Source organism: Xyrauchen texanus, chromosome 36 (genome assembly GCF_025860055.1).
Source record: "Xyrauchen texanus isolate HMW12.3.18 chromosome 36, RBS_HiC_50CHRs, whole genome shotgun sequence".
Lineage (NCBI taxonomy): Eukaryota > Metazoa > Chordata > Actinopteri > Cypriniformes > Catostomidae > Xyrauchen > Xyrauchen texanus.
The window spans coordinates 31580819-31606560 of NC_068311.1; the positions used below are offsets into that span (position 1 = coordinate 31580819).

General features: G+C 39.0%; 1 protein-coding gene across 1 annotated transcript in view; it reads right to left on the reverse strand.

Annotated features, from left to right (window-relative positions):
• LOC127629962 (GRB2-associated-binding protein 2-like) overlaps positions 1-25742 on the reverse strand; it is a 163391-nt gene that overhangs the window by 101315 nt on the left and 36334 nt on the right. The window contains exon 2 of the mRNA XM_052107299.1: positions 8324-8627. Within this exon, the coding sequence (XP_051963259.1) occupies positions 8324-8627 (304 nt within the window). The remainder of the gene's footprint in view (positions 1-8323; positions 8628-25742) is intronic.

Sequence of the window (25742 nt, forward strand, 5' to 3'; positions counted from 1 at the left end):
AAAGGAGAGTCGCTCTGATTTACGTTGCAGTTGCAGTGCATGTTTGATTATCTAAGAGACTGCGGCTGTATCTCATAAAAAAGAATTCTGTTTCAAATCAGCCTTTTACCGTTTTGCCTGAGGAAGTATATGGATGTGACCACAGCATTATAGGCTGTGTAGAGTTTGTGTGTGTTTGTGTGTGTGTGTGCTGAGGGTTTTTGTGTCCGGTTCCATGAGAAAATGTGTGTATAAAAAATCGGTGTCAATTTTATGAAAAGTAAAAAAAAAAGTGTGTTTGTGTAAGTTGGTGTGTATGTATGTAGTCCCACAGACTGCCCACAGTAATTTCACTGACCATCTGATGCATTTTGCAAAGAAAACTGGAAAGCACTTTTTCAATTTGGCAAACTGTAATCTGAGTTCAGGTTTATTTTATCAATCCCCTTCAAAACGAAGTTGTGTTTAAAAAAAAAAATGGGTACAAAAGCAGTTTTGGGGATTACATATTCACTGAATTTGTTCTCCAGGTTATTGGAATGACATTTTTGAAAGACATCTGGAGTTTTGTTTAAGGCACCTAGTAGCAAGTAAACTAGATACTGTATCCACAAACAGAATTGCAGTGTTGGAGAAGCTACTTTGAAACTGTAGCTTGCTAAGCTAGTACTGCACGACAGCTCCCTGAGGGAGGGCGGCGTTCAGATAACTGTGTCTTCTTGCCGACACTTGAAATAGAAACTTACAAAGTCTTTTTTCAATATGGTTAATAGAGACAGATCTTATATCATATCCATCATCTGGACTGGTTTATGTCAGTCGACCTGAAATACACATACTTTTACATGCAAATTGCCCCTCGTCACAGGCAATATGTGAGATTCGCCTTTGAGCGGACTGCGCAACAGTTCAAAATCCTGACCTTCGGCTTGTCCCTAGCTCCCCACACATTCACAATATGTGTAAATGCAACGCACACTCCGCTAGTTGCTTTCAGCACAGGGACAAAGTCTTTTGGTGCAGTCGGCAAATTCCTTCCTGGGGATGGAACTCGACTATGTGACCATGTTGGTGCATCTAAACAACAAATGCACTCAGTATTTTCTCCAATGTTTGACAAGCTTATAGCTAAGGAGAGATTTGCTACTGAGATTTGAAACTGAAGGCTACTGGCCTTCAAGTCAATGGCCACAGCAGCCACAGTCACTCCATTGGGCTTGTTATATATGAGGCCTCTTAAATGCTTGATTAATTCAAGATTTCCTTATCATTTATGGTGACATGGTTGATTACATTTTGTAGTGATGGGCTGCTGACTAGCAGTGCTACATATTTTGAAAATGCCTGCATTCTACCAAAATGACGTTATACTCGGCCTATTGGCCAGACGTAAGTTGTCATGATGGACGCATGCACTTTAGAAGTTACAATAAACATCCATCCATCCATCCATCTTCAACCGCTTATCCGAAGTCGGGTCGCGGGGGCAGCTGCTCCAGCAGGGGGCCCCAAACTTCCCTATCCCAAGCCACATTAACCAGCTCTGACTGGGGTACCCCGAGGCGTTCTCAGGCCAGTGTGGAGAAGTAATCTCTCCACCTAATCCTGGGTCTTCCCCGAGGCCTTCTCCCAGCTGGATGTGCCTGAAACACCTCCCTGGGGAGGCGGCCAGGGGGCATCCTTACCAGATGCCCAAACCACCTCAACTGACTCCTTTCGACGCAAAAGGAGCAGCGTCTCTACTCCGAGCTCCTCATGGATGACTGAGCTCCTCACCCTATCTCTAAGGGAGAAGCCCGCCACCCTTCTGAGGAAGCCCATTTCGGCCGCTTGTACTCGTGACCTAGTTCTTTCGGTCATGACCCAGCCTTCATGACCATAGGTGAGATTAGGAACAAAAATTGACCGGTAGATCGAGAGCTTTGCCTTTCGGCTCAGCTCTCTTTTCGTGACAACGGTGCAATAGAGCGAGTGCAATACCACCCCGCTGCCCGATTCTCCAGCCAACCTCCTGCTCCATTGTCCCCTCACTCGTGAACAAGACCCCGAGGTAATTGAACTCCTTCACTTGGGGCAATACCTCCTTCCCTACCTGGAGTACGCACTCCATCGGTTTCCTGCTGAGAACCATGGCCTCAGATTTAGAGATGCTAATCCTCATCCCAGCTGCTTCACACTCAACTGCCAAGTGATCCAGTGAGAGCTGAAGGTCACGGACCGATGATGACATGAAAACAACATAATCTGCAAAAAGCAGCAATGAGATCCCCAGCCCACCAAACCGCACACCTTCCCCACCCCGACTACGCCTCGATATCCTGTCCATGAATATCACAAACAGGATTGGTGACAAAGCGCAGCCTTGGCGGAGACCAACCCCCACATGGAATGAACTCGACTTCGTGCCGAGGACCCGGACACAGCTCTCGCTTTGGACGTACAGGGAATGGATCGCCCTAAGAAGGGACCCCCCACCCCGTACTCCCGCAGCACCTCCCACAGTCTCTCCCGAGTTACCCGGTCATACGCCTTCTCCAGATCCACAAACACATGTAGACCGGATGGGCATACTCCCAGGCCCCCTCCAGGATCCTTGCGAGAGTAAAGATCTGGTCCGTTGTTCCACGGCCAGGACGAAAACCGTATTGTTCCTCGTCAATCCGAGGTTCGACAATCGGCCGAACCCTCCTCTCCAGCACCTTGGAGTAAACTTTACCAGGGAGGCTGAGAGGTGTGATACCCCTGTGGTTGGCACACACTCTCTGATCCCCCTTTTTGAAGAGGGGAACCACCACCCCGTTCTGCCACTCCAGATTTCCACGCAATGTTGAATAGGCGTGCCATCCATGACACCCGCTCCACATCCAAAGCCTTCAGCATTTCTGGTCGGATCTCATCAATCCCCGGGGCTTTGCCACTGCGGAGTTGTGTGACTACCTCAGTGACCTCCCCCAGCTATTTCCCCAGGGAAATAGAATCTGATCCCCCATCAGCCTCCGGCTCTGCCTCTAGCATAGAGGGCGTGTTGGGATTTAGGAGTTCTTCAAAGTGTTCCTTCCACCACCCAATAACCTCCTCAGTTGAGGTCAACAGTGTCCCATCTTTGCTGTATACAGCTTGGATGGTTCCCCGTTTCCCCCTCCTAAGGTGGCGGACAGTTTTCCAGAAGCACTTTGGTGCAGACTGAAAGTCCTTCTCCATGGCTTCTCCGAACTTTTCCCACACCCACTGCTTTGCCTCCCTCAAGGCCGAGGCCGCAGCCCTTCGGGCCTGTCAGTACCTTGCAACTGCCTCCGGAGACCTCCGGGACAACAAATCCCGGAAGGCCTCTTTCTTCAGTCGGACGGCTTCCCTCACCACCAGTGTCCACCACGGTGTTCGAGGGTTACCACCCCTTGCGGCACCTAAAACCTTGAGGCCGCAGCTCTCCACCGCGGCTTCGGCAATGGAAGCTTTGAACATTGCCCACTCCGGTTCAATATCCCCAAACTCCGCAGGGATGCCTGAAAAGCTCCGCCGGAGGTGTGAGTTGAAGATCTCGCGGATTTATGTTACAATAAACATAAATAATCAATTATACTTATGTCCGAAAAATCAATCATTGATTGTTCTGAATTCATTCCCTCCAAGATTACAGGCCTAACCAACTGTAAGTACATCAAGCTTTTCGACTGAAGGTAGAAGAGCGCATCTCTTAGTCCTTTAACAGCGAGAAATAAGTAGTTCAGCACAGCTAAGCTACATCATGCTCCACACTATAGAGAACCAAGGAAACATCAGTAACTGAGATTTTCCCTTTCAAGTGGGTAACTTTGGCACTGCATCAGTAGCTGACACTGTGGTTGTCATATGCCATAATGCATAATGCATAGGGCAATACCCACTTGCCAACAGGGTAGTAAAAGGCATTGCTATAACCATTGGACTTCCCCTAACAACTTTGCCAGGTTTTATACTTTGCATGTATCTTCCCTCTCTTCCCAGATTTTCACAGAAAAGGGGAGGAACAATAAACCGTATGGCTCGATACCAAGACAGAGACACTAGCTTCTCTGACCACCGCATAGTGGTAAAATGTTTCAACACATCTTCTTACTTAGTAAGAAGACTTTTTGGAGAGCAGGGTGGTGGCCTGGCCGAAAGCTTTGGTACAATGACACTAGCCAACAGGGTAGTTAAACATTGCTTGCATGTTTTCATCCACACTACTGGGAATAGAGAGAACACAGTTTTTGATTTAACACCCAATACAACAAAACTAACCAACTGGTCAGTGATCATTGGATACTCAACCCTCTTCTTCTGTGAAAATCTGGGAAGAGAGGGAAGATACATGCAAAGTATAAAACCTGGCAAAGTTGTTAGGGGAAGTCCAATCTGCAGCCAGGCATATATATTTTAGTGACGTGCCCTTTCCCTATGCCCATGAGAAGGCCATACTCCTAGTGGAATGAGCATAAACAGGTTAATACCCATGGGACATTGTATGCCTTGCAAAACATAAGCGAAATCATTGGCATCCACGACCCAGTGGGAAATAATTTACTTAAAGATGGCTACTGTGAATGGCCTCCAAAGTAAACAAAGATTTCTTCAGACCCCCTGAATAGACTCTTCAGTCCATGTACAAGCATTATGCCCTCACAAGGCATTTGTAGTCTATAAGCCTCATTCGACTCAAGGGGAGGAGGAGAGACCACTTGCAGGTTAACAATCTGAGCCCAAAAGGGGGTTGCCAGCACATTGGGTGAATAATTCCCTCTGGGCTTGATAATGTAATTTGACAGGCCCTAACAAGAGATGCTAACCAAAGAGAGTAGGCATGAGCTTATGGATTCTAGTGTCTCAAATGTGGAACCCATAAAAGAGTTTAACACCAGCGATAAGTCCCAGACTGGGATGGTAGTGGGGCGAAAAAAGTTATGCCATTTTAAGGCATACAGCCACCTCGTAGAAGGTGCCCTGACCTGTAGTACGGGACCTAGCACCAGTTGCGACAACCTTATTGCGGCCTCTACAGGACTGGCTGAAGATGCCAGATTGTGCCTTGCAAGAGCAGATTCTTAAAGAAATTTCTCATGGGGGAGCATTCAACAGCTCTGCCACCTCCAGGAATGCATATTGCGATTAGATGGCCATCTGTAAGTTAAGGTATCCAAGCCTAGTGAAGCTTGTTGTAATGAAGTACCAGAGGCAACAAAGCATGGTCTACGGGGAGGCAAAAAGGTCTACTTTGGCTTCCCTGAAAACCTCCAAATCCTCTTAACTGACTGAGGGTGGCGTCTCCATTCCCCCATCCTGGCACCCTGACTTGAGAGCAAATCTACTTTTGTGAACATGTTTGCTCCTCTGGCAGCAGCTATTAGATCTGTCGGTTGTGCTAGGCATGGCAGACTTCTGGCAAACTGTCAGCAGCAAAGACTGGAATAGTTTTCTCATTCCTGGCATACTACAGCGGGGAAAGCGAGAGCACTGTACTGGTAATGTAGAAGAAACCACTCCACAGGTTTTATACAACATGCATGCCTCTTGTATATGCAATGAGGTCTTAAGTTTATGTTGTGACATGGCAGTGTTCCAGGCATGTCACCAACAACAGTGAAAACAGGCAATGAAGTGACCTGTGTCACGCCACCAACTCGTTCCTGGTTCACAACAGCAGGAAAGAGTTGGTGGCGTGAATAAACCAGCGCTTCTTCCAAGCCTATAAAGATGGCTGCTTAGGCAACATGGAGGTGCCTAAAATCTCTGTGTTGCGAAATGACGTCAACAACAGTAAAAACAGGGCTAAACCATCTTGTGTTACAGGGGAGATTTCATTCCAACTCACAGTTGCGGGAAAGTGAATTGCTGACCATTTTTAACCAGTGCTGTCATTCCACTACAACCAAGCAGCTCATTGACCTGCCAATTTCCTTGACAGAGATCTTGGTGTCCATAGTGCTCTTTGTGGCATGACACTTTTAACAAGCAGCACAAAGGTGGCTGCACCTGAGACCTGAATGTTAGTGTATTTAAGGTTCCTATTCCTTTTGACCAAAGAATTTCCTTGACTTAATGACTTTTTGACTTGTTCATAATTATTTATTTCAATCCATTTTATAGAGATTGCACAAAGAGTGCTTAGAAATGAAATATTTTAGAGCTAAGCATAATTAGAAAAAGTATGTGTTCACCATAACATTTGTTTCCATTTTCCAGGCAATTAAATCACAATGTTAAAACTTATAAATATTTCCAGGTTTTCTATGAAAGTGGGAACCATGTGTACTGTTACCAAAGATCAAGCTTCAAAACATGGAATCTATGTCTAATTTCAGCATCTTGGTTTATTTTTTATTTATTTTTTATACACAAAAGAGTCTGTAAGTTGCTTAACCAATTTCTAGTAGTGTCTGGATTTATTAGGTAACATAACTAGCAGCTGACTTTTACAAAACAAGGTTTTCCGAAGAAAATATCATAAACATGAGCTCAAGATGCACGTGTGCTTAAAACATCTGGATTTGCCACGTTCAACCTGGCATTAAATAACACGTTCAGGTTGCCATCATTATTGCACAATGCTTTGCTTAAGTTTGAGAAAGAAGCAGGAGACATAAGCAAAATACTCTATTTGTATTCCTATTTAGAGACAATTGAGGTTCTAATTGAGATTTGTTCTTTCCTACTGTAATCCACTCTGAATGATGCCATGTTTTGCTAAATACAGACAATTTCTTTTTTTATTTGAATATCTATTTTTAATTTTACAGTAGAAAGTGATATAAACTACCTGTACATCAGAACATAACACACAAACTGCCACACCCCAACACAAAAAGTCTCCAACATAAACACTGCCATTGTGTCTGCAATGATGGGCAGAATTCACTCCCTGTTCTTTATCAAAACAAAAGAAAAAAATATATTTAATTTCATTACTACTGTAACACTACCTATAGGATAACATAGATGCAAAACCAAACTTTACAGCCCCTGAATTTATCATGAAACATAAAAACTAGTGTACTATTATTCAATGTCCATATCTAAAACAGTATGGTAATACAATTATTTTCTATTTGTTTTTTACTGATAAACATGAAAACATAGTCTCATGATGACTCATAATAATTTGTATGAGATGGCAAAATCGTAGGATATTTTACGATTTGGCTTATATGAAAATCTACAACTTTTCAACAAGCATTTGAATCAACCAGTCAACATGCAGAATATCAAATCTGTACAATACAGACAGCAAATTTTTTTTTTTATATATATATATTTTTTTTAAGAAAGGAAAAGTTGCTCATTGTATTACATGAGTTTACGTGATGAGAAACAATCTAAAAAACTTCACAAACTGCACACATGACCATCACATCCATGAAAGCTGCATGATTGATTATATTAAAACAGAAAGTGCAGTATGATGTTGCATGAGTTTAATGACCACGTTCCCTTTCTCCATTGCTATTGGTTTGATTGAAGCAGATGAGCGCTCGTTTGCTTAGTGAAGTTTAATGGAGACACACGTGGTAAAAACAAGCGGTAATACACACCTGATTTGGAATTCATAACATACAGTATATACATTATAAAACATAGAAAATGGTTATGCGCTGGAGCACAATCAGTCTGTCAATGTAACAGAGGCTCTAATGCTCTAATTGCTCCACATTAAACTGTATACTTACCATGATCTTCCTTGAAGTGTTTATAAAGTGCTCTTGTGCGCTGGACATCTTGGGTTGTGTTTTTTCCACTTACATTTTTCTTTGTCATTTTTCAAACAAGTTCCATCATGCAACACATTTTCACTGGGCTGTAAAGTGATGTCACTGATGGAGCTTCTCCGTGCTCGCCGCATAAATCCAACTAATCGATAATTAAATTATTTTTCGATGATTTTTATTATCGATAATTATCGATTTTATCAATTAGTTGTTGCAGCCGTATTTCAACTTTATGCTTTGGGTTAGATATTAAACTTAGGAAAAATCGTAAGAATGATCATTCAAAACCCCAATGTTTTCTTTCTTCTGTAGTACACAACAGTGATTTTACTGTGATCATGCTTAGGTTTACTGTTTGGGTAAGTGGTTAGACTTTATGGTCAGCTTAAGGTTTGTGTTATGGGTCAAACTTTATAATGGTGGGAAAGCATAATAACATTGTAAATGGTTAATTTATTTTTCTCTATAGGAGTAAAAGTCGGTACAATGTTTGTATGAGCCAACTAATTTAATTTATTATGATTTCACCATTTCAAACTATTATTACGACTTGTCATGAGTCAGCTTGTTATTTTTGCAATTCCGTTTGGTAACACTACTGAATGTAGACTTGATTGTTTTACCATGGTGATTGGCCTCCGACTGGTTGAATCCACAGAGCTGGCATATTGAACGCACCCAGCGGTTCATTTCCTCCTCTGTCTCTGCAACCAGGTAGAATGTTCTCTCGGCCGTCTTGATGTCAAACACAAAGCTGTCCTGAAACTCTTTACGTTTAAAGGTGAGGCCTGCGTCCACCTGCTCACAGCAGTGCAGGTCTATGATGCGAATGGGCTTTTTGGCATGATCACTCTTGTAGTACTCCAGCACGTCCGGATCACCGCTCATGCGGCCGCTTCGCAGAATAAACCAGCGCTTCTTCCAAGCCTATAAAAACAACAATAATTATAGACTTCTTTAAAAAACAGATTTGTAATTGACTAACAATGTCCATAAATATTAACCTAGCTAGCTACCTAAACTTGATAAAACTTCATGATGGCTGTTCTACACCTCACTGTCTTTGGTCCATGTCATCTGTGGGTGTTACCTAGTGCCCCACCTACTTTCACACCAATAGCTTTTTCTGGTTAATTTCTTCACTCATTTGACATCAGTCAACATGAACACAATGGAGTGTAGAGTTGCCACCATTTTATACACATCTTTGTAGTTGTATCCAAGTCTTTAACAAGATATTCACATAACACAAACTGTTCAACAGCCTCTTAAAATAGAACATGTTCAGTTTGTACTGATCAAAACAAAGATTGGGCTCTAAGAAAAGTGTATCTATGTGTATATAGTATGTTCCATATTGTGTGTGTGTGTGTGTGTGTGTGTGTGTGTGTGTGTGTGTGTGTGTGTGTGTGTGTGTGTGTGTGTGTGTGTGGCTTATTTGTGGCAGGTGCTACTCCCACACACAGTTTCCTGCTCGTATCAGAGCTTTGAGGAGGAGGCAAACACACACACACACACACACACACACATGTTGGTGCGGCTATCCTTATGAAGACTCTCCATAGACATAATGGTTTTTATACTGTACAAACTTCTATCCCCTAACCCTACCCCTAAACCTAACCCTCACAAAAAACTTTCTGCATTTTTACATTAAAAAAAAACATTGTTTAGTATGTTTTTTAAGTGATTTGATTTATGGGGACACTAGAAATGTCCTCATAAACCACATTTATGTTGTAATACCCGTGTAATTACCAATTTGTAACCTAAAAAAAGTCCTCGTAAACCACCCAAACCCACACACACACACACACACACACACACACACACATACCCACACAACATGTTGGTACTCCTATCATTACAAGAACTGTCCATAGACATAGTGATTTTTATAATGTACAATGTACCCCTACCCATAAACCTAACCCTCATAGAAACCTTTTGGCATTTATACAATTTCAAAAAGCATTGTTTAATATGTTTTTTAAGCAATTTGAATTAAGGGGGCAAGAGAAATATCCTCATAAACCACATTTATAGCATAGTAAATGTCTTCTGAAGCAAACCAATAGGTTGGTATAAGAAACAAAATGATAATTAAAACGTTTTTAACTTTAATATTATAAAATCTTTTAAAATCGTTGCTTCCGGCAAAGCCATATACATCCGGGATGGCTTAAAGGTAAGTAAATCATGAGAGAATTTTCATTTTTGGGTGAAATAACCCTTTAAGCTTGCATGAAAATTCTGCTTAGAATTTGGGATCTCACCAAAATTGGATAATACGTAGCGCACTGTCAATTGAGCATGTCACTGCACCTAGTGTGGTCACGAAAATAGAGCCATAAGCCTAAAAAATTAAAGAGACAAAACATCTTGCAGATGGTTTTGCTGTACTGACTGATATTCACTGTTAAGCACAGCAAGTAATATTCATGTAAAAGAAAAATGCTCCCAAAGAAGCTGGGAGCATTGCAAGAATTGCATCTCCCATTAAAATCATCACCACAAAAAATATTAATGCTTGTATATGACCACCCTGGCACATCCCTAATTTTGATTTATGGTCATTTCTATTCAAGTTTAAAATGTCTCCTCACTGCAAATGCATGCTTGACATTTCACGTTGCTTGACATCTCATATCTCCAGAATAACGTTGTTATACAAGCAAAGATAGAATATAAAAATCAGTTTGAGTGGATTTTACTGTCAGAAATATGAGAAGACTTGGATACAGATATCTGATTTAAAGGAGACCTATTATGCCCATTTTTACAATATGTAATATAAGTTTCAGCTGTCCCCAGAATGTGTCTGTGAAGATTCAGCTCAAAATAACCCACGCATAATTCATTATGCCATGTTGTAATTGTAACAAAATTACAGACTGTGTGTAGAGCATTCAGGGGAGGATGTCAAAATGAATGGTTTTCAATTCTATTCTAACGTGACGTCACGTTAGAGTAGAATTGAAAACCATTCATTTTGACATACTGTTTTTGATTAATAGGAATATAAGAAAGAGGAGTGTGTGGACTTTTAACATTGTAGGGTGGTTGTGTACACACTGCTGACTCTTTTACAAACACCATGTAAAAGTGAATTTTGCATAAAAGATCCCCTTTAAATCCATGTTTGGAAGTGATCTGATGCTAAAAAATGTCAATCTCTTCTGTGTTTTTGCTGTAAACATGCATGCAACAAGATCCGGTCTATGCTATATCTGTGAAACAAATTGGTGGACAGTGTAAATGTGGCCATAAAGATTTAGGGGTGGGGTTATTTATCTGCAGTCTTAATCCCATATGAGTTAACATCATTTTAAATATATGTAAACCTTTAAATCCAGTATAAAGTCTTATGAGACAAAATGCAGAAGATGATGGAAAGAGGTTCTGTGGCCCATTGCCAAAAATTCACTTTCGCTCCATTTCTCTTTCTTTCTCTGAGTGGCTCTTACTGACACACAGGATCCCACAGGCTGTCTTTCTTCCATAAACACTGACACACTCTCACGCCACCTCCGCCACCAAACCAGCGAACCAAGGACATTATTTCTACTAAGCACTGAACACCCCCCCCCCCCCTTTTCTCATCCTGCATCCAGCAAGAGGAAAATTGATCACACTACACATCCTGTGTTTTCTCAAGCCTGCTGTTGACCTACCCCTCACATCACTGCTCTCACTCCAGTCTGCCTCTACACCAGAGGTTTTCAACTGGTGAGGCGCACCTCCCACATTATATTATTTAACAGACATACTCGTGTCAGTGAGTGTTGTTTAAATAAATGTTTATTTTCTAGTAAACCACATAGCTTGTAATTTGTCATTCATTTTAGTTAAGATATGCTGTGGTAAATTTTGACATGGATTTTTCTTATTTGGCATGTGTACATAGATGTTTTAGGAAATATATGGTCATGAAAATTCACCTCAAAGTCATGGAAAAGGATTGGTAAAAATGTGTATGAACCCTGATAACTGTTCACATCAGTACACATTTGTCCTGCTAGCATGCATGTTAAAAGTGCGTGTTATGCATGTTGCAAAATGGATCGCTTTGAGTTTCCCCACCTCTCTCGAAAGTCTATGAAAGTCCTCATCCCCTTCACCTCCACTTACTTATGTGAGTGCGGGTTTTCCGCTTTGACCCTGCTTAAAAGCAAATTACCGAACAAGGCTGCATATGGAGGACAATTTACGTTTATTCCTTTCTACTGTGCAGCCCAGCATCGATCACCTGTGCGCATCAAAAAGCCGGACTCATTGTTCCCACTGATGCAGGGACGATGAAAATGAAGAGGCAAAATTGGCCTATCAAATTTTTTTCTTTTTTTTTTTTTTGCTTAACGTAGACCTATATGGAAGTGATTTTTAAGCATTTGATTCTGTGACAAAACAGCGCTGTCCATCTTGCTGATGTCGTTTGATATCTGATGTTGATGTTTTCAAAGTTGAATTGGCTTAAATAGCCTAAAATCTCCAAAATAGCTCTTATTCATTTGAGATAACATTAGTAGTTAATGAACATGTTTTCAGTTTAGTTATTTGACCATCTAAGGTTATTTGTTCAGTGATCAGAAAATAGAGCTGTACATCATGCTAATTTTGTTATATATCTGATTTTGTTGGCTCTTTTTGTATAGGGCTGTTGAGAATCACAGTTTCCCAATTGCTTGAATGTTGTAAAAATGTGTTGCAAAGTGTATGTTCACAATATATTTTAAAAAGACAAACGTGTTAGGTTATATTTTTTCAAAACATTTCAATCTCAAAATGAAACTGAATTCAAAATGGAATGTTGATAGCTTAATAAAAAGTTTAATAATAAAAAGAAAATGTAGTAGTTTTGTAGTAGCAGCCTAGAAGTACCAATAATAATAGCCTAATTAGTGGTTGTGGAGGTGTTTTGGGCATGGCTTTCTTCAAGTTCTCTAGGGGGAGGCTCACTTTAACCCAATTTGAAAACCCCTGCTCTACACTTACTGGCTGTTTTCAAAACAGAATACTAGCATACAACATACTACACAGCATTGCATGGAGGTTAAGGTGAATATGAGAACTTGTACCTGTCATTTTACATATAATTTTTAAACCTTCACTCTCAACTTCACACTCTCCCAGTTACAAATGTGTAATGTGACACACAGAAATACAACAGACACACTTATATAAATATTTACATAGCACACTGCCTAATATATATATATTTTGAGTGTGAAACAGTATGTACGGCATTACACATCGACAAACAGTAGTTTGCTACATTGTTGTCACATCACCTCATTGCGTTGTCATGTTGTCACATAACCTAATTTCAGTCAGGATTATCTTCGTCACATGAATAATTTTATTAACTTAGACAACTTGAAACAATCTGTTGGAGTTGGCAGTATGTTTCTATTTGCAAACTCCTCGCCCATCCATACATGGATAGAGTGGTGAGAGCAGCTAATCAAATGCTGAAAGGACAATGGAATAGGTCCAGTAGAATTATATAACAACATAGTCATTTTTAAATGTTTTACTCCATCTGGCTCCATTCTTGTATATAACATCCACTTTTCCAATCAATTAAATTTATAGAATCAAGCCCTGACTTGGGAATTTTCTGTCATATGCCGAGAAAACTAGGAAATTAACAGAGTCTCTGAATTTACTGTAAATGCAGTTTATCGAAGAAGTAATTGCTCATAGGATGCTCTATCATTGTTCAGCAGACTTGTTAAAGTCCTCAGTTTAATATGTTTCTCTTAAAATTCCTTAGAATGTAAAAAAACCCAAAAAGAACAAATAAGATGATTGTTAAAATATATTAAGTGTTGGGCCTCATGTGCTCAGATAGGAGACCAAAAAGCCTGTAGGCCTGTAGGAACACTCAAAGACAGAGAACACAAAAACATTGCCAAAATCAAACAAAGGGAGTCCAAACAGACTGCAGATCCCATCAAGTCTTATTCACTTTACACCTAGGTGTGAAATTCAGAAGGATTGAACTATCAAATCCTATTGGATGAAACGCACAACAGAAAGTGTCCCTCAACCAGGATGTCATCAAGAGTATAAAACTCAAAACTCAAACTCAATCTCGCTGGATGAGCCGAGATTCTCTGTGTTCCACCGAGCACACTAATGAATCCAAAGGAGACCGCAGAGCAATCCGTATCTCACCATTTTTCCTGCAGAAGTGAAGAAGAAGATTTCTCTTCCTTCTTCAACTGAGTCGACTTCGCTGAATTCAACCCGCCGATAATCAGCCACTGTACCGCCCACTGATAGAGAGAGGAAACGGCCTCCCGTCATCACAGGAGCTTCGAGGAACTGAGTTGAGTCAAACGACGGATGAACACACATTCTACCCACGTCCTCACGTGACTCAAGACGTCTGGGCAGAAATAGGTTATTATAGTCTGTTATTCTTGTGTATCAAGGTTATTCCTTGTACAGTTTACAGACTGCGGAGTCTGTTTATTTCTGCTAATAGTACTCAAGGTATTACTGTAACTTACTGTTACCACAAATGAGATTTGCTGCATTGTCGTCCAATTATGTTGCACTGTTTGTGCATTTCCGCCATTGCAGGTGAGACTGGCACATTGAGTTTAGCAACTCTGAGTGATAAAACTAAAGGTTGCCATCTCTCCCACAATCACTGAACCAGCTTTGGTGCTGTCACCCTGTTGTCTCTATTTCGTGCTAACCACACACACACATGACCCCTCACAAACATATCTGCACACACATTTGCCGAGCAGATTACTTGGCGATAGAGACCAGCTTTGTCCCTAAGGTATCTTGCCAGCAGAGATACGTGTTAAATTGGCAGACACCATTAACCAATCTCTTTGGCCACATTCGTGGGCACATTCTCTGGCTGGAAACCTCAAGTGACACACTCCACAAGAGCCACGCCCACCACTTTGTGCACTCCATCTCTCCTTACAAACACACCCACACCCACATACTCCCCTTCACACACACACACACCTCTACCCTCCTCTCATGTATTATAAGCTTATCTGTTACCATATCTATTCATGTTACGGTTTAGTTTGTAGTTGGAAGTCGGAAGTGTATCCACTGCATTGTATTGATTATTAATTGATATTACTGCATCAATAAACTTTGTTATACTTTAAAGAGTGTTTTAGTATTGTTCTGCATGCAGGGCTGGCAGGGGATGTCAGTGCTCGGATTCAAGCTTTCATTGTTTAATATTCTATTGATTTGATAATTAATAGTTACCTTTGATAATTATTCATTATTGATAATAACCAAACCGGCTCCTGAACGAAGCCCCAACATAAGAGTATAGAGCTACAAACTTAATGTGGACGATTTTCCCTGCTGACTCCTCTGTTTGGCTGGTTTTACATGGGATTGTGCCACTTGTCAGGCTAGGAGACCAACTAAGACCAGCAAAGCAGGTTATAATGGTTTCAGCATGGATAACTCAAATTAGTTGGTCTTGGAAGAAAGTGATGAGAAATGTTGTGTTAATATTGGAATCTCTGACATTTGATCACACAATTTTGCATCTTGGCAAGTCTGAGCACAGTTTGAGACACTGCTGAGATCCCTTGAGGAGACTATATATCGAGCTGTTCCAAGTTGTAGTCCACAAACCTGGAATAGAATTCGCCATGGGTCCTCAGGTTTTTTCTATGGGTTTTTATTTATAAGTAAAATAAGATGTGTGGTAGGACTGCACGATTTGGACAAAAAGTCATATTGCGAACATTTAGAAAAATATTGCGATTGCGATTTGAACTGCGATTATAACGGTAATGTTTTCCACATGTTCAACTGCAAAAAGGCTACTGGGGATTTCACACTTGAGCCCTCTTAAAAAGAACCAAACTGAGACCTTTTTAATTTCATCCACAAACAAATAAATATATAAACAGTGAAACAAAGTCTATTTCATATCCAAATGTTACCATCGTACCTGTTTTTGTCCATTTTGTGACAGGATCTCAGCCCACTAATCATCCTCATAAGTTTTTGAAACACAGTCAACTTGAATATTAGGGATGCTCCAATCAGGATTTTAACATCTAATCTCCAAGTTTCATCTCATCAATCGATGCCGATCATTTAACTTTTATCAGCAGCTCTGTCAACACTGGTTATATGTAAGCTTTCTGCTCAATGTCACTGTTAACTAAATGTCCCTGTTGGTAAAACATAGTTGTTGCCTAGTTTTTGCTGTCAAATATAATGTTGGTTGATTGAATAATTCAGTATACACAAAATATAAATGTTACTCTTTATTCTAGGCCTTAAAAACTAGTAGGCATATACAAACTATTCTTTACTGCATATAAGATAGTCCTAAAGAATGAGGCTTAATGTCAAACTGAAGTTGAACTGATAACCCATTGGTGTAATTAAATTGCAAGTGAAAAATTTTGTTAGTTTGTCACCATTTCATTTAATAATTTTCATTCATATTCATTATTTTATTATATTTAATTTAGCAATGCATTATATTATAGTAACTAAATATTTGCTATAGATTTATTATATATCTATGTTCATTCCTTTTCATTTAGTTGGATGTTGGTAATATTAGTTCCGCTTTCACTTGTTTCCACGGGGAGTGTAATAAGGGCGACGCTCTCTCTCGTGAGGTAAACAGGAGAATAAAGAAATGTTCCTGGACTATACAGGCGTTACTGTTAATGCTGTTTGCTGAAAAATCATTTAATAAAGATGTTTGAATTATACCCCATCTTGTATTCTGCGTTTGTATTATGATACCTGTGCCTTGCGGAGAGTGAGATGCTGCTACCGCAGATAATAATAAAAAAACGCTTCACTCAGGACGCGCCAGTTTAGTGTAAATAAAGCGTTTAGCGCAGATTAGCAAACAGAACTGAACTCGGAGCACTTCTGTTACTCCAAGAATGAGAGGGAGTTGTGGAGCACAGAACCGCTCTGAAAACACAGTTCTAATTTAATATAGACTTTGAAGGGAAAAGACTATTTATTTATTTAATTAAATCGCAGCATTTGCAATTTAATAATCGCAAAAGGTCATATCGTGGTTTCGATTTCATTTCGATTAATTGTGCATCCGTAGTCTGTGGTAAACATTACTTGACAATATGAGTACGTTTTCTTCTACAACATAAATTAAACACAGTCATACCTTAAACGAGAGTTTTGAAGTTAATTTATACTTTTTTTTTTTGTTTGTTTTAAAAATACAATGGCTTCAAAATACACATTTGAGGTATGAAAGTGTGTAATTTAAGTTGTAGAACAAAATGTCCACATATCGTCAGGTAATGTTTACCACAGACCTTATTTAACTCAATGACCTCATTACAAAAACCTATAGGAAAATTCAGAGGGGATCATGGCGAATTAGACTTCAAGGTTGGCCAACAAATTGATGTCACGGCTGAACACCTCTATATTATAAAATGTAGTGGAGAAGCAGTTGTGATTATAGCTGTGTTTTTCTCAGGAGAAAAATCTGAGAGCTGGTGACTTGAGCAAAAATCTTCATTTGTTCTCAATTTTCTCTCATTCTCTAGGACTAACAATTGAGATATCGTACTCTCAAATATTCTCTAATTCTCAAATTCTAATTTACCATCATAATGTAAGAGCAAATGCTGCAACAGTTTATCCATGTCTCTGACAAATACCACAGACATCACTGTCTATAAATGCACACAAATCCAGTGTGTCAACTGCAGTATGACGAATATATGCGCATTTGTGAGTCTACTTGTTGACAGTCTATGTGAAGCTCTGTGTAATGCTCACACATGCACACTACCTTGGCAAATATATACACTAGGATTCCCACTCACGTACACGCACAAATGCAAACAGGTATTTCATGTGTATTTAGTTGGGAATGTCCCTTTTTTTTATGTAAATTGACACTTAACATTAACCACATGTACCAATTCTAATTCTGATTAATAATGATGTTCTATTTACAATTGTATTGTAGTTCTGTATTTAGGCCTACATAGTAAAATTGACATATTTACATCAATCCCTGGAAACAATGTATCACATAAAATGTTGCCATCTGTAGACTCCTTGTTGATTTTCATGAACAGGCAATAGAAATTGTCATGACAACATGACTTGAGTACAATACCGACCTAGTGGTTCTTGAAATATATGATTTGATCAGAGGTGGTACTACCGGTATTTGGTTTTAGAAAATGTTTTAGAAACACTGGCTAGATCAATGGGAATCTTCTTGAAAAAAACAAATATAGACTGTCCATGTCCTTTCTGTTCAGTTCATTTCAGAGAGATTAATGACAAACACCAAAAATGTTACTGTCTTCAGACATATTACTGACTGGAGATGATGGGTGAAGCAGCATTTATCAACAGTGTGTTAATAACAGCAAAGCTCAATATGGTTAAGACAAGAAAAACACATTGGATCTGGAAATAGAAAACTCTGTTTAAACTGTGTATAGTTAAATGTTATTTGGACTAGATCAAACAATTTTCTAATATTGTCATGCTTTTGAATTATCTTAAAAAATAATAATTAAAATAACAGGACAATAGAAAAATATTTGAATGGCCATGAAAATAGGCCTATTATACACTGATCAGCAACAACATTAAACCCACCTCCCTAATATTGTGTAGGTCCCTCCAAAACAGTGCCAACCCACATTTCAGAATAGCTGAGATGTTATTCTGAGATGTTATTCTTCTCACCACAGTTGTACAGAGCGGATGTTTTTTGTTTTTGGCACCATTCTGAGTAAATTGTAGAGACTGCTGTGTGTGAAAATCCCAGGAGATCAGCAGTAACAGAAATAACCCGTGATCAATGCATGATTTTGTGCAATGCACTGGAGCCACATGATTGGCTGATTAGATAATCGCATAGATGATTGTTGGTGCCAGATGGGCTGGTTTGAACTCGGTCACTCAGATAACCACTCTGTAAAATTGTGGAAAGAAGAATAGCATCACAGAATGCTATTTTGCGATGTGGGTTGGCACTGTTTTGGTGGCACGAGGAGAACCTACACAATATTAAGCAGGTGGTTTTAATGTTGGGCTAATCGGTGTAGTAAGTACATGTAAGGATTACCTGGGCAACCACAAGGGGTTGCTATGTATGTTTATTGTTCCTTTTGTGTCTTTCATTTGTTTATGGGTTTTGTAGTTCTTTTTCATGGTCTTTGTTTATTGGTCCTTGAGTTCATTAGTGTCAGGTGTCACGAGTGTTTTTTTTAACTCATTTTAAAAACTGATATTGGATCCTGCCTTCTCCAGTCTGCCATCATTACAGTACAGATTATAGTGTAGCATATGAGATTTCATAGTTATGCTAATTTCTGGTGACCACCATGATGATAAATATAAATCTTTACAGAAAAATAGAATTAGCATTTACTGGCTAAACAAAAAATTTTGGTTGACATGGTTTAGGTATTTCAAATATTTTTTTTAATGAATATTAACATACTAAAGAACAGACCAGTTAATAGGATGCAGTTAATACAAGTATGATGAAGATTAGTCCTTGATACAGTAACTGTATCAATAAAGTAAATAACTAATCTACATCATTTCACTTTCAGAGTAGTCAATCGTGGGTTGAGATTCACTACAAACAATTAAATTTTAGTCAGATTTTTCTCTAAATAACTTCAGTTTAACTGAATTCAGTAGATTAGTAATGGGCTTTTGTTGTTTTCAACACATCCGTATAGTAGATCCTTGTTTGTGGTATTTGGTGTGGCAGCTATTATACAAGAAGCTCCACCCTCAAAAGCATCTTAGGCCCCACCCAAACTGAGCAGGGCACAATGTACAGTCACTACAACAAGACACGATGTAACATCTGCCTAATGACACATATACACATACGGAGACTTGCTCCTTAACATTAAATACATTTCTGTAAACTATATAATTGTTTTGTCAACTGGTGCTGTTGTTTTATGAGCAAGTGAGTATAAGAGAACAAAGAAATAAAGATAAGAGAAAAAGAGGGGGGTGGAAAGAAATAAAATAAATGCAGTCACTTTAGTGCCTCTTGCCCATCTATCATTTGAATTTATGCCACTCTCATGGCTATAACATGACTAAATTAGATTTGGAACAAAGCCCAGATCAGTTGAAGGAGGGCAGAATGACCCATCTAATTCACTACTATAACACATAGCACATATGTCACGCCTGCTCTCTTAGATCAGTTGAGCCTGTTACATATTTTACAGGGCTTTAAATGGATGGAGGTTTGTTTAGTTTTTAATAAACAGTTTTCTTTAACAAGTGACTTTGATCTGAAACAAACTAGAAAATATACAAGCATGTACATCATACCAAACTACACCATACTACATCATAATTTTTGTCAAAAATAATTTTAAACATAATTGAAGATGGAATTGCAACTGAAGCACCTGTTGGAAGAGATGATCACATGTCTTCATTAAAATTAAAATAACCTAAAAAAAAATCTTGATCAATGGCCATCAATATAAGTGTTACTGACAAAAAAAACAAACAAGCAAAAATACACTCTTCTACATAAATATCTAAACTTATGTTTACTCTCCATTCCCTCCTCCAGGCGGTGGCCAATAGGACTGCTTTTGGTGATACTGACACTGGAAGTTGTCTAACTAGAGGAGATTTTAAACCTGTGGAGAAAGTTGACCATAATGAGGTGTGGAGATGTGCACAACTAAATATTTTTAAAACTCAAGAGGTTTCTATAATGACTACTTGATTATTAGTCTGCAGTGCAATATAATCACAACATAATTTCAACTGAATGTTCTGATACTCTGACATCGACCCCATTTTGCAGAGTTACTATCAAGCGCAATCTCCCATCAGACATGCTTGCATCAATTCAACTGTATTCACCTTTTCCTGTGGCATTAATGATAGGACATTGCGCATGCAGCCTTAGAAACAGGGTAGAAATAGATTCTGGACTCATAGAAACCAGGAAGTTATCACGTTCACATAATCAATGATGAGCGCAATTAAGAAGTTGCAGTTTCACTCTAAGATTACATTTTGACTACACTAATGTTTGGGTACTGGTAAGGGTTTATGGTTATTAACAACATCATTATCATTATATACAACAAAAACCAACTCGCTTTGCAACTAGCTTTTGCCATCAGAATCTGAAGCTCAGACATGGGGAGATGACATTCCCCAAATATATCAATTTAAAGTTTTGTGAACACCGTTTCCCAAAAGCATCATAAGCATAAGCAGATAATATAAAACATCAACTTCTCTACAACCAACTTAAACTTGCGATGCTTTTGGAAAATTCAGCCCTTATAAGTTGAAAGTTATCCAGTTAATATTACTTAATTTAATGAAGATGTTATTCTGGTAAACCACGTAGACCTACATTCCATCAACTTTCACACAATGTAAAGGATACCAAAAAGACAGTTGAAATGACTGAAGAGTTTTTGGTTTTCATCACTGTGTTCTGTTTTTGAACAAGCCATCGTGATAAGCTGCCTTTTCACTGAATCTGATAAACGATAGGTGATAGACCGTAAGTCATTCATTCATTGGAGTCATACGCCCTTGTTTCAGATAGAGAGTCGCAAAGGGGCTGCTTAGGACAGTGTTTCCCACCCTTTTGCCACGGCACACTTTTAACACAGCACGAACCTTTTTTCCAGGGATATTGATTGTTTTAAAGAATTAGATAAAAGCACCAATTTCATTGATTTTAGGGATTCAAGTATAGCAAATTAACTGCACAATTGTGCAGATTTAGCTGCAAAAATAAAGGGTATTTTGGTGAGGCTTGCATCTGTCACAAATTTGTTCAATTTTATTATCTGATTAGTTCAGTGACCCCTTCTGGAGATGTCACTATATGGTGACTAACGAGCATCTTATGTGCTATGAGCGAGTCACTAAATCATTCTGAGATGCTTACGACTGAAATCTACCAAGAGACTTTACAGTGTTTAAGCATTAAAAGAACAAAGCAGATCTATACTTTTCCTTCAGTTTGAGCATGATTTTTCATCCAAAAAGACAACAATTGGCCTAATAGTTTAGTAATAGTGAGTTTCACAACATCCTTACCTTCTCCTACATTAAAACTTGCATGGCTCAAGGCTGTAACCATGTCTTTATCATTGGGGTGGACCAAACCATTTTGGGGTGGGGGGTCACAGGTGTTGAGGTCACAAATATAATGGTCCTCTTTGGTCCTTTAAAATAGTAAAGGCTCTGAATGCAATCATTTTCTGAATCAAGGCTTTAAAAGACCCAAAACTATAATTTTTGGTTTTAAAAGATAATTTTCACACAGAAGTTCACAGAGTGCAAGACTACCACTGTGCCTACATTGCTAGCAATTTGCCTGTATTAGTCATCTTGTCTATCTTTTCTTGTGCTGTATCAAAGAAAACATGACTATAATTAGAATTTATTTTCATCATTAATGTATCTGTAAACTGACATGACTGTCAGCTGGCTAGCAAAAAGAAAATACACAAAATTATTTACTGCCCTCAAGTTGTCCCTCATTGAGTTTTTTCTCCCAGTATAATCTTAACACAGTATTTTCTTCGGTAACACATATGCAGTTATTTCCATCCAAAAACAGTTCATATTAAGCACTACTCTCAAGATCCAAAGCAAAGAAAATCAAAATTAATATCCCATAAAAGTGCATACAACACAAAGCTATTGTGTGGCCCCAGAAAGTTTGTAATATAATGCACTTGTATAGAGTTGCTTAAAATATCGATTTGTATGTTCCAAGAAAAAATTACAGCATGTGGGTTTTGAACAACATAAGGGTGAGTAAATGAGTGAGTAAAAGTACAATTTCCATTTTAAGGTGAGCTACTCCTTTAACTGGTGGCTCATCCTCAAAATAAAATGGTCTCTTTTAAAAGAAGACACTTTGGAGATGCTGTACACAATTCAGAATTAATTATAAACATCAATACAATATTTAGAAAATCCTAAATTAAAATAAATAATTACCTATTTGTATTTAACATTTGCATAAAAAAAATATGACACTGCCCTTGCCAAAACCTAAACCTCAATTGAAGCCACAAGTCACAGGTCTTACAATGTTCTAGTTTTAATCTGAGGGTGAAAACGCTCTACATTGTGTTAAAGATAATTTTCTAAGACAATATCAAGTGAATTTTCAAAAAAGGTACTTAACCACATAAATTGAATTCCTTTACAATGTACATACAGGTCCTTCTCAAAAAATTAGCATATTGTGATAAAGTTCATTATTTTCCATAATGTAATGATAAAAATTAAACTTTCATATATTTTAGATTCATTGCACACCAACTGAAATATTTCAGGTCTTTTATTGTTTTAATACTGATGATTTTGGCATACAGCTCATGAAAACCCAAAATTCCTATCTCAAAAAATTAGCATATCATGAAAAGGGTCTCTAAACGAGCTATTAACCTAATCATCTGAATCATCTAATTAACTCTAAACACCTGCAAAAGATTCCTGAGGCTTTTAAAAACTCCCAGCCTGTTTCATTACTCAAAACCGCAATCATGGGTAAGACTGCCGACCTGACTGCTGTCCAGAAGGCCATCATTGACACCCTCAAGCAAGAGGGTAAGACACAGAAAGAAATTTCTGAACAAATAGGCTGTTCCCAGAGTGCTGTATCAAGGCACCTCAGTGGGAAGTCTGTGGGAAGGAAAAAGTGTGGCAAAAACGCTGCACAACGAGAAGAGGTGACCGGACCCTGAGGAAGACTGTGGGGAAGGACCGATTCCAGACCTTGGGGACCTCGCGGAAGCAGTGGACTGAGTCTGGAGTAGAAACATCCAGAGCCACCGTGCACAGGCGTGTGCAGGAAATGGGCTACAGGTGCCGCATTCACCAGGTCAAGCCACTTTTGAACCAGTGGCTACAGAGAAGCAGCACTGGACTGTTGCTCAGTGGTCCAAAGTACTTTTTCGGATGAAAGCAAATTTTGCATGTCATTCGAAATCAAGGTGCCAGAGCCTGGAGGAAGACTGGGGAGAAGGAAATGCCAAAATGCCTGAAGTCCAGTGTCAAGTACCCACAGTCAGTGATGGTCTGGGGTGCCATGTCAGCTGCTGGTGTTGGTCCACTGTGTTTTATCAAGGGCAGGGTCAATGCAGTTAGCTATCAGGAGATTTTGGAGCACTTCATGCTTCCATCTGCTGAAAAGCTTTATGGAGATGAAGATTTCATTTTTCAGCATGACCTGGCACCTGCTCACAGTGCCAAAACCACTGGTAAATGGTTTACTGACCATGGTATTACTGTGCTCAATTGGCCTGCCAACTCTCCTGACCTGAACCCCATAGAGAATCTGTGGGATATTGTGAAGAGAAAGTTGAGAGACGCAAGACCCAACACTCTGGATGAGCTTAAGGCCGCTATCGAAGCATCCTGGGCCTCCATAACACCTCAGCAGTGCCACAGGCTGATTGCCTCCATGCCACGCCGCATTGAAGCAGTCATTTCTGGATCCAGAGTGGATCCTCATTTTCACCTTGTAAGATATAATTCTTTGTTGATTTATGATGGCTAGTACATCTAATATGGAGTGGTGGTGGTGTAGTGGGCTAAAGCACATAACTGGTAATCAGAAGGTTGCTGGTTCTATCCCCACAGCCACCACCATTGTGTCCTTGAGCAAGGCACTTAACTCCAGGTTGCTCTGGGGGAATTGTCCCTGTAATAAGTGCACTGTAAGTCGCTTTGGATAAAAGCATCTGCCAAATGCATAAATGTAAATGTAATATACTAACATTAAATAATAATTTATCTGAGAACTATGAATTGTTACTTTTCATTAGTACGCATGCTGTAAATATGTATGTAGTTTTGCCATTATTTATCTATTGCAACACAATCAAACAGCAGTACAATGTGGAGTTCTATGTGGAGAGATATTTTTTCCGTCTATTATGTTGTTCCTGTGATGAGCGGGACCTCAATATCTTTAACTACTCAAGCCATAAACGATTGTGATAAAAGGTAAAACAGTACTTTCTACTATATTATAATCATTCCTGTTGAGCTACACCTTATTATTAATAGCTTAACCATACACTATGTCTCTCATCCAAGGAGTCCACTATTAAAAATTCGAAAACAATATTTATTAGGTCTGTCGATTTAAGTTAATTCAGTGAGATTCATTTTAAACATATTTATAAATGTTACATAATTAACCTCCTAATTAATGAACCCCTTCGTGACTTCTGTGTGCATTTTCCATTTCCCGTTTTGATTTGTACACATTGATTGTACATTTTCTGTAAGGCAGGATAAGTAATTGTATTTATAAGCGTCATCCAATCACTGACAAACATGTTAAAATAAAATGTGACTCGGTGTGGCAGAAGTTTAACCTTTAACAGTCTAGAGACTTGTGAACAGTATTCAGTCAGTTTTTATTCATTAGCTTATGCACTGCATATAGCGAATGCAAAATAGTGAGTCCTCGCATGAGGCCGTGGGGTCGCTCAAGGTTAATCATGTCCCAAGTCTGTAATAAGGAAGATTCCTGCTTGAAGTACCACCTGATTTATCCAGGGGGAAGTGAGCGAAACTTCAGCTTGTATAGGCTACATGCAGCTTAGAGAACAAACCAACCTTCAGCAGACAGCACAACACAAGGACACGTTCTTGCATTCAAAGCACAGCTTGATGGTACGTGAATCCGAACTTAGGGATCTCAAGAAGTGTTTTTCGAAGTATTAAACTACGTTTAACTTGACACAGCAACATCAAAATATTATGTTTATGACGCAAACAAACAAAGTGCGACCCTCTAAAAGCATCCGTCTGATCCAGGTGTACATTGACGGATCCTTAGATAAGCCCTCATAATAAATCTCAGACTGATTGCCAAATTCAAAAAAATTCCTCTTAGTATTAAACATAATCATTTATTTCAATGATGTGCATAATATGCATACATTTTTGCATCTCAAAAAAAAAATGTATGGTTTCATGTACCTTTAATAATAAGATGTATTTTAAGATGGCAAA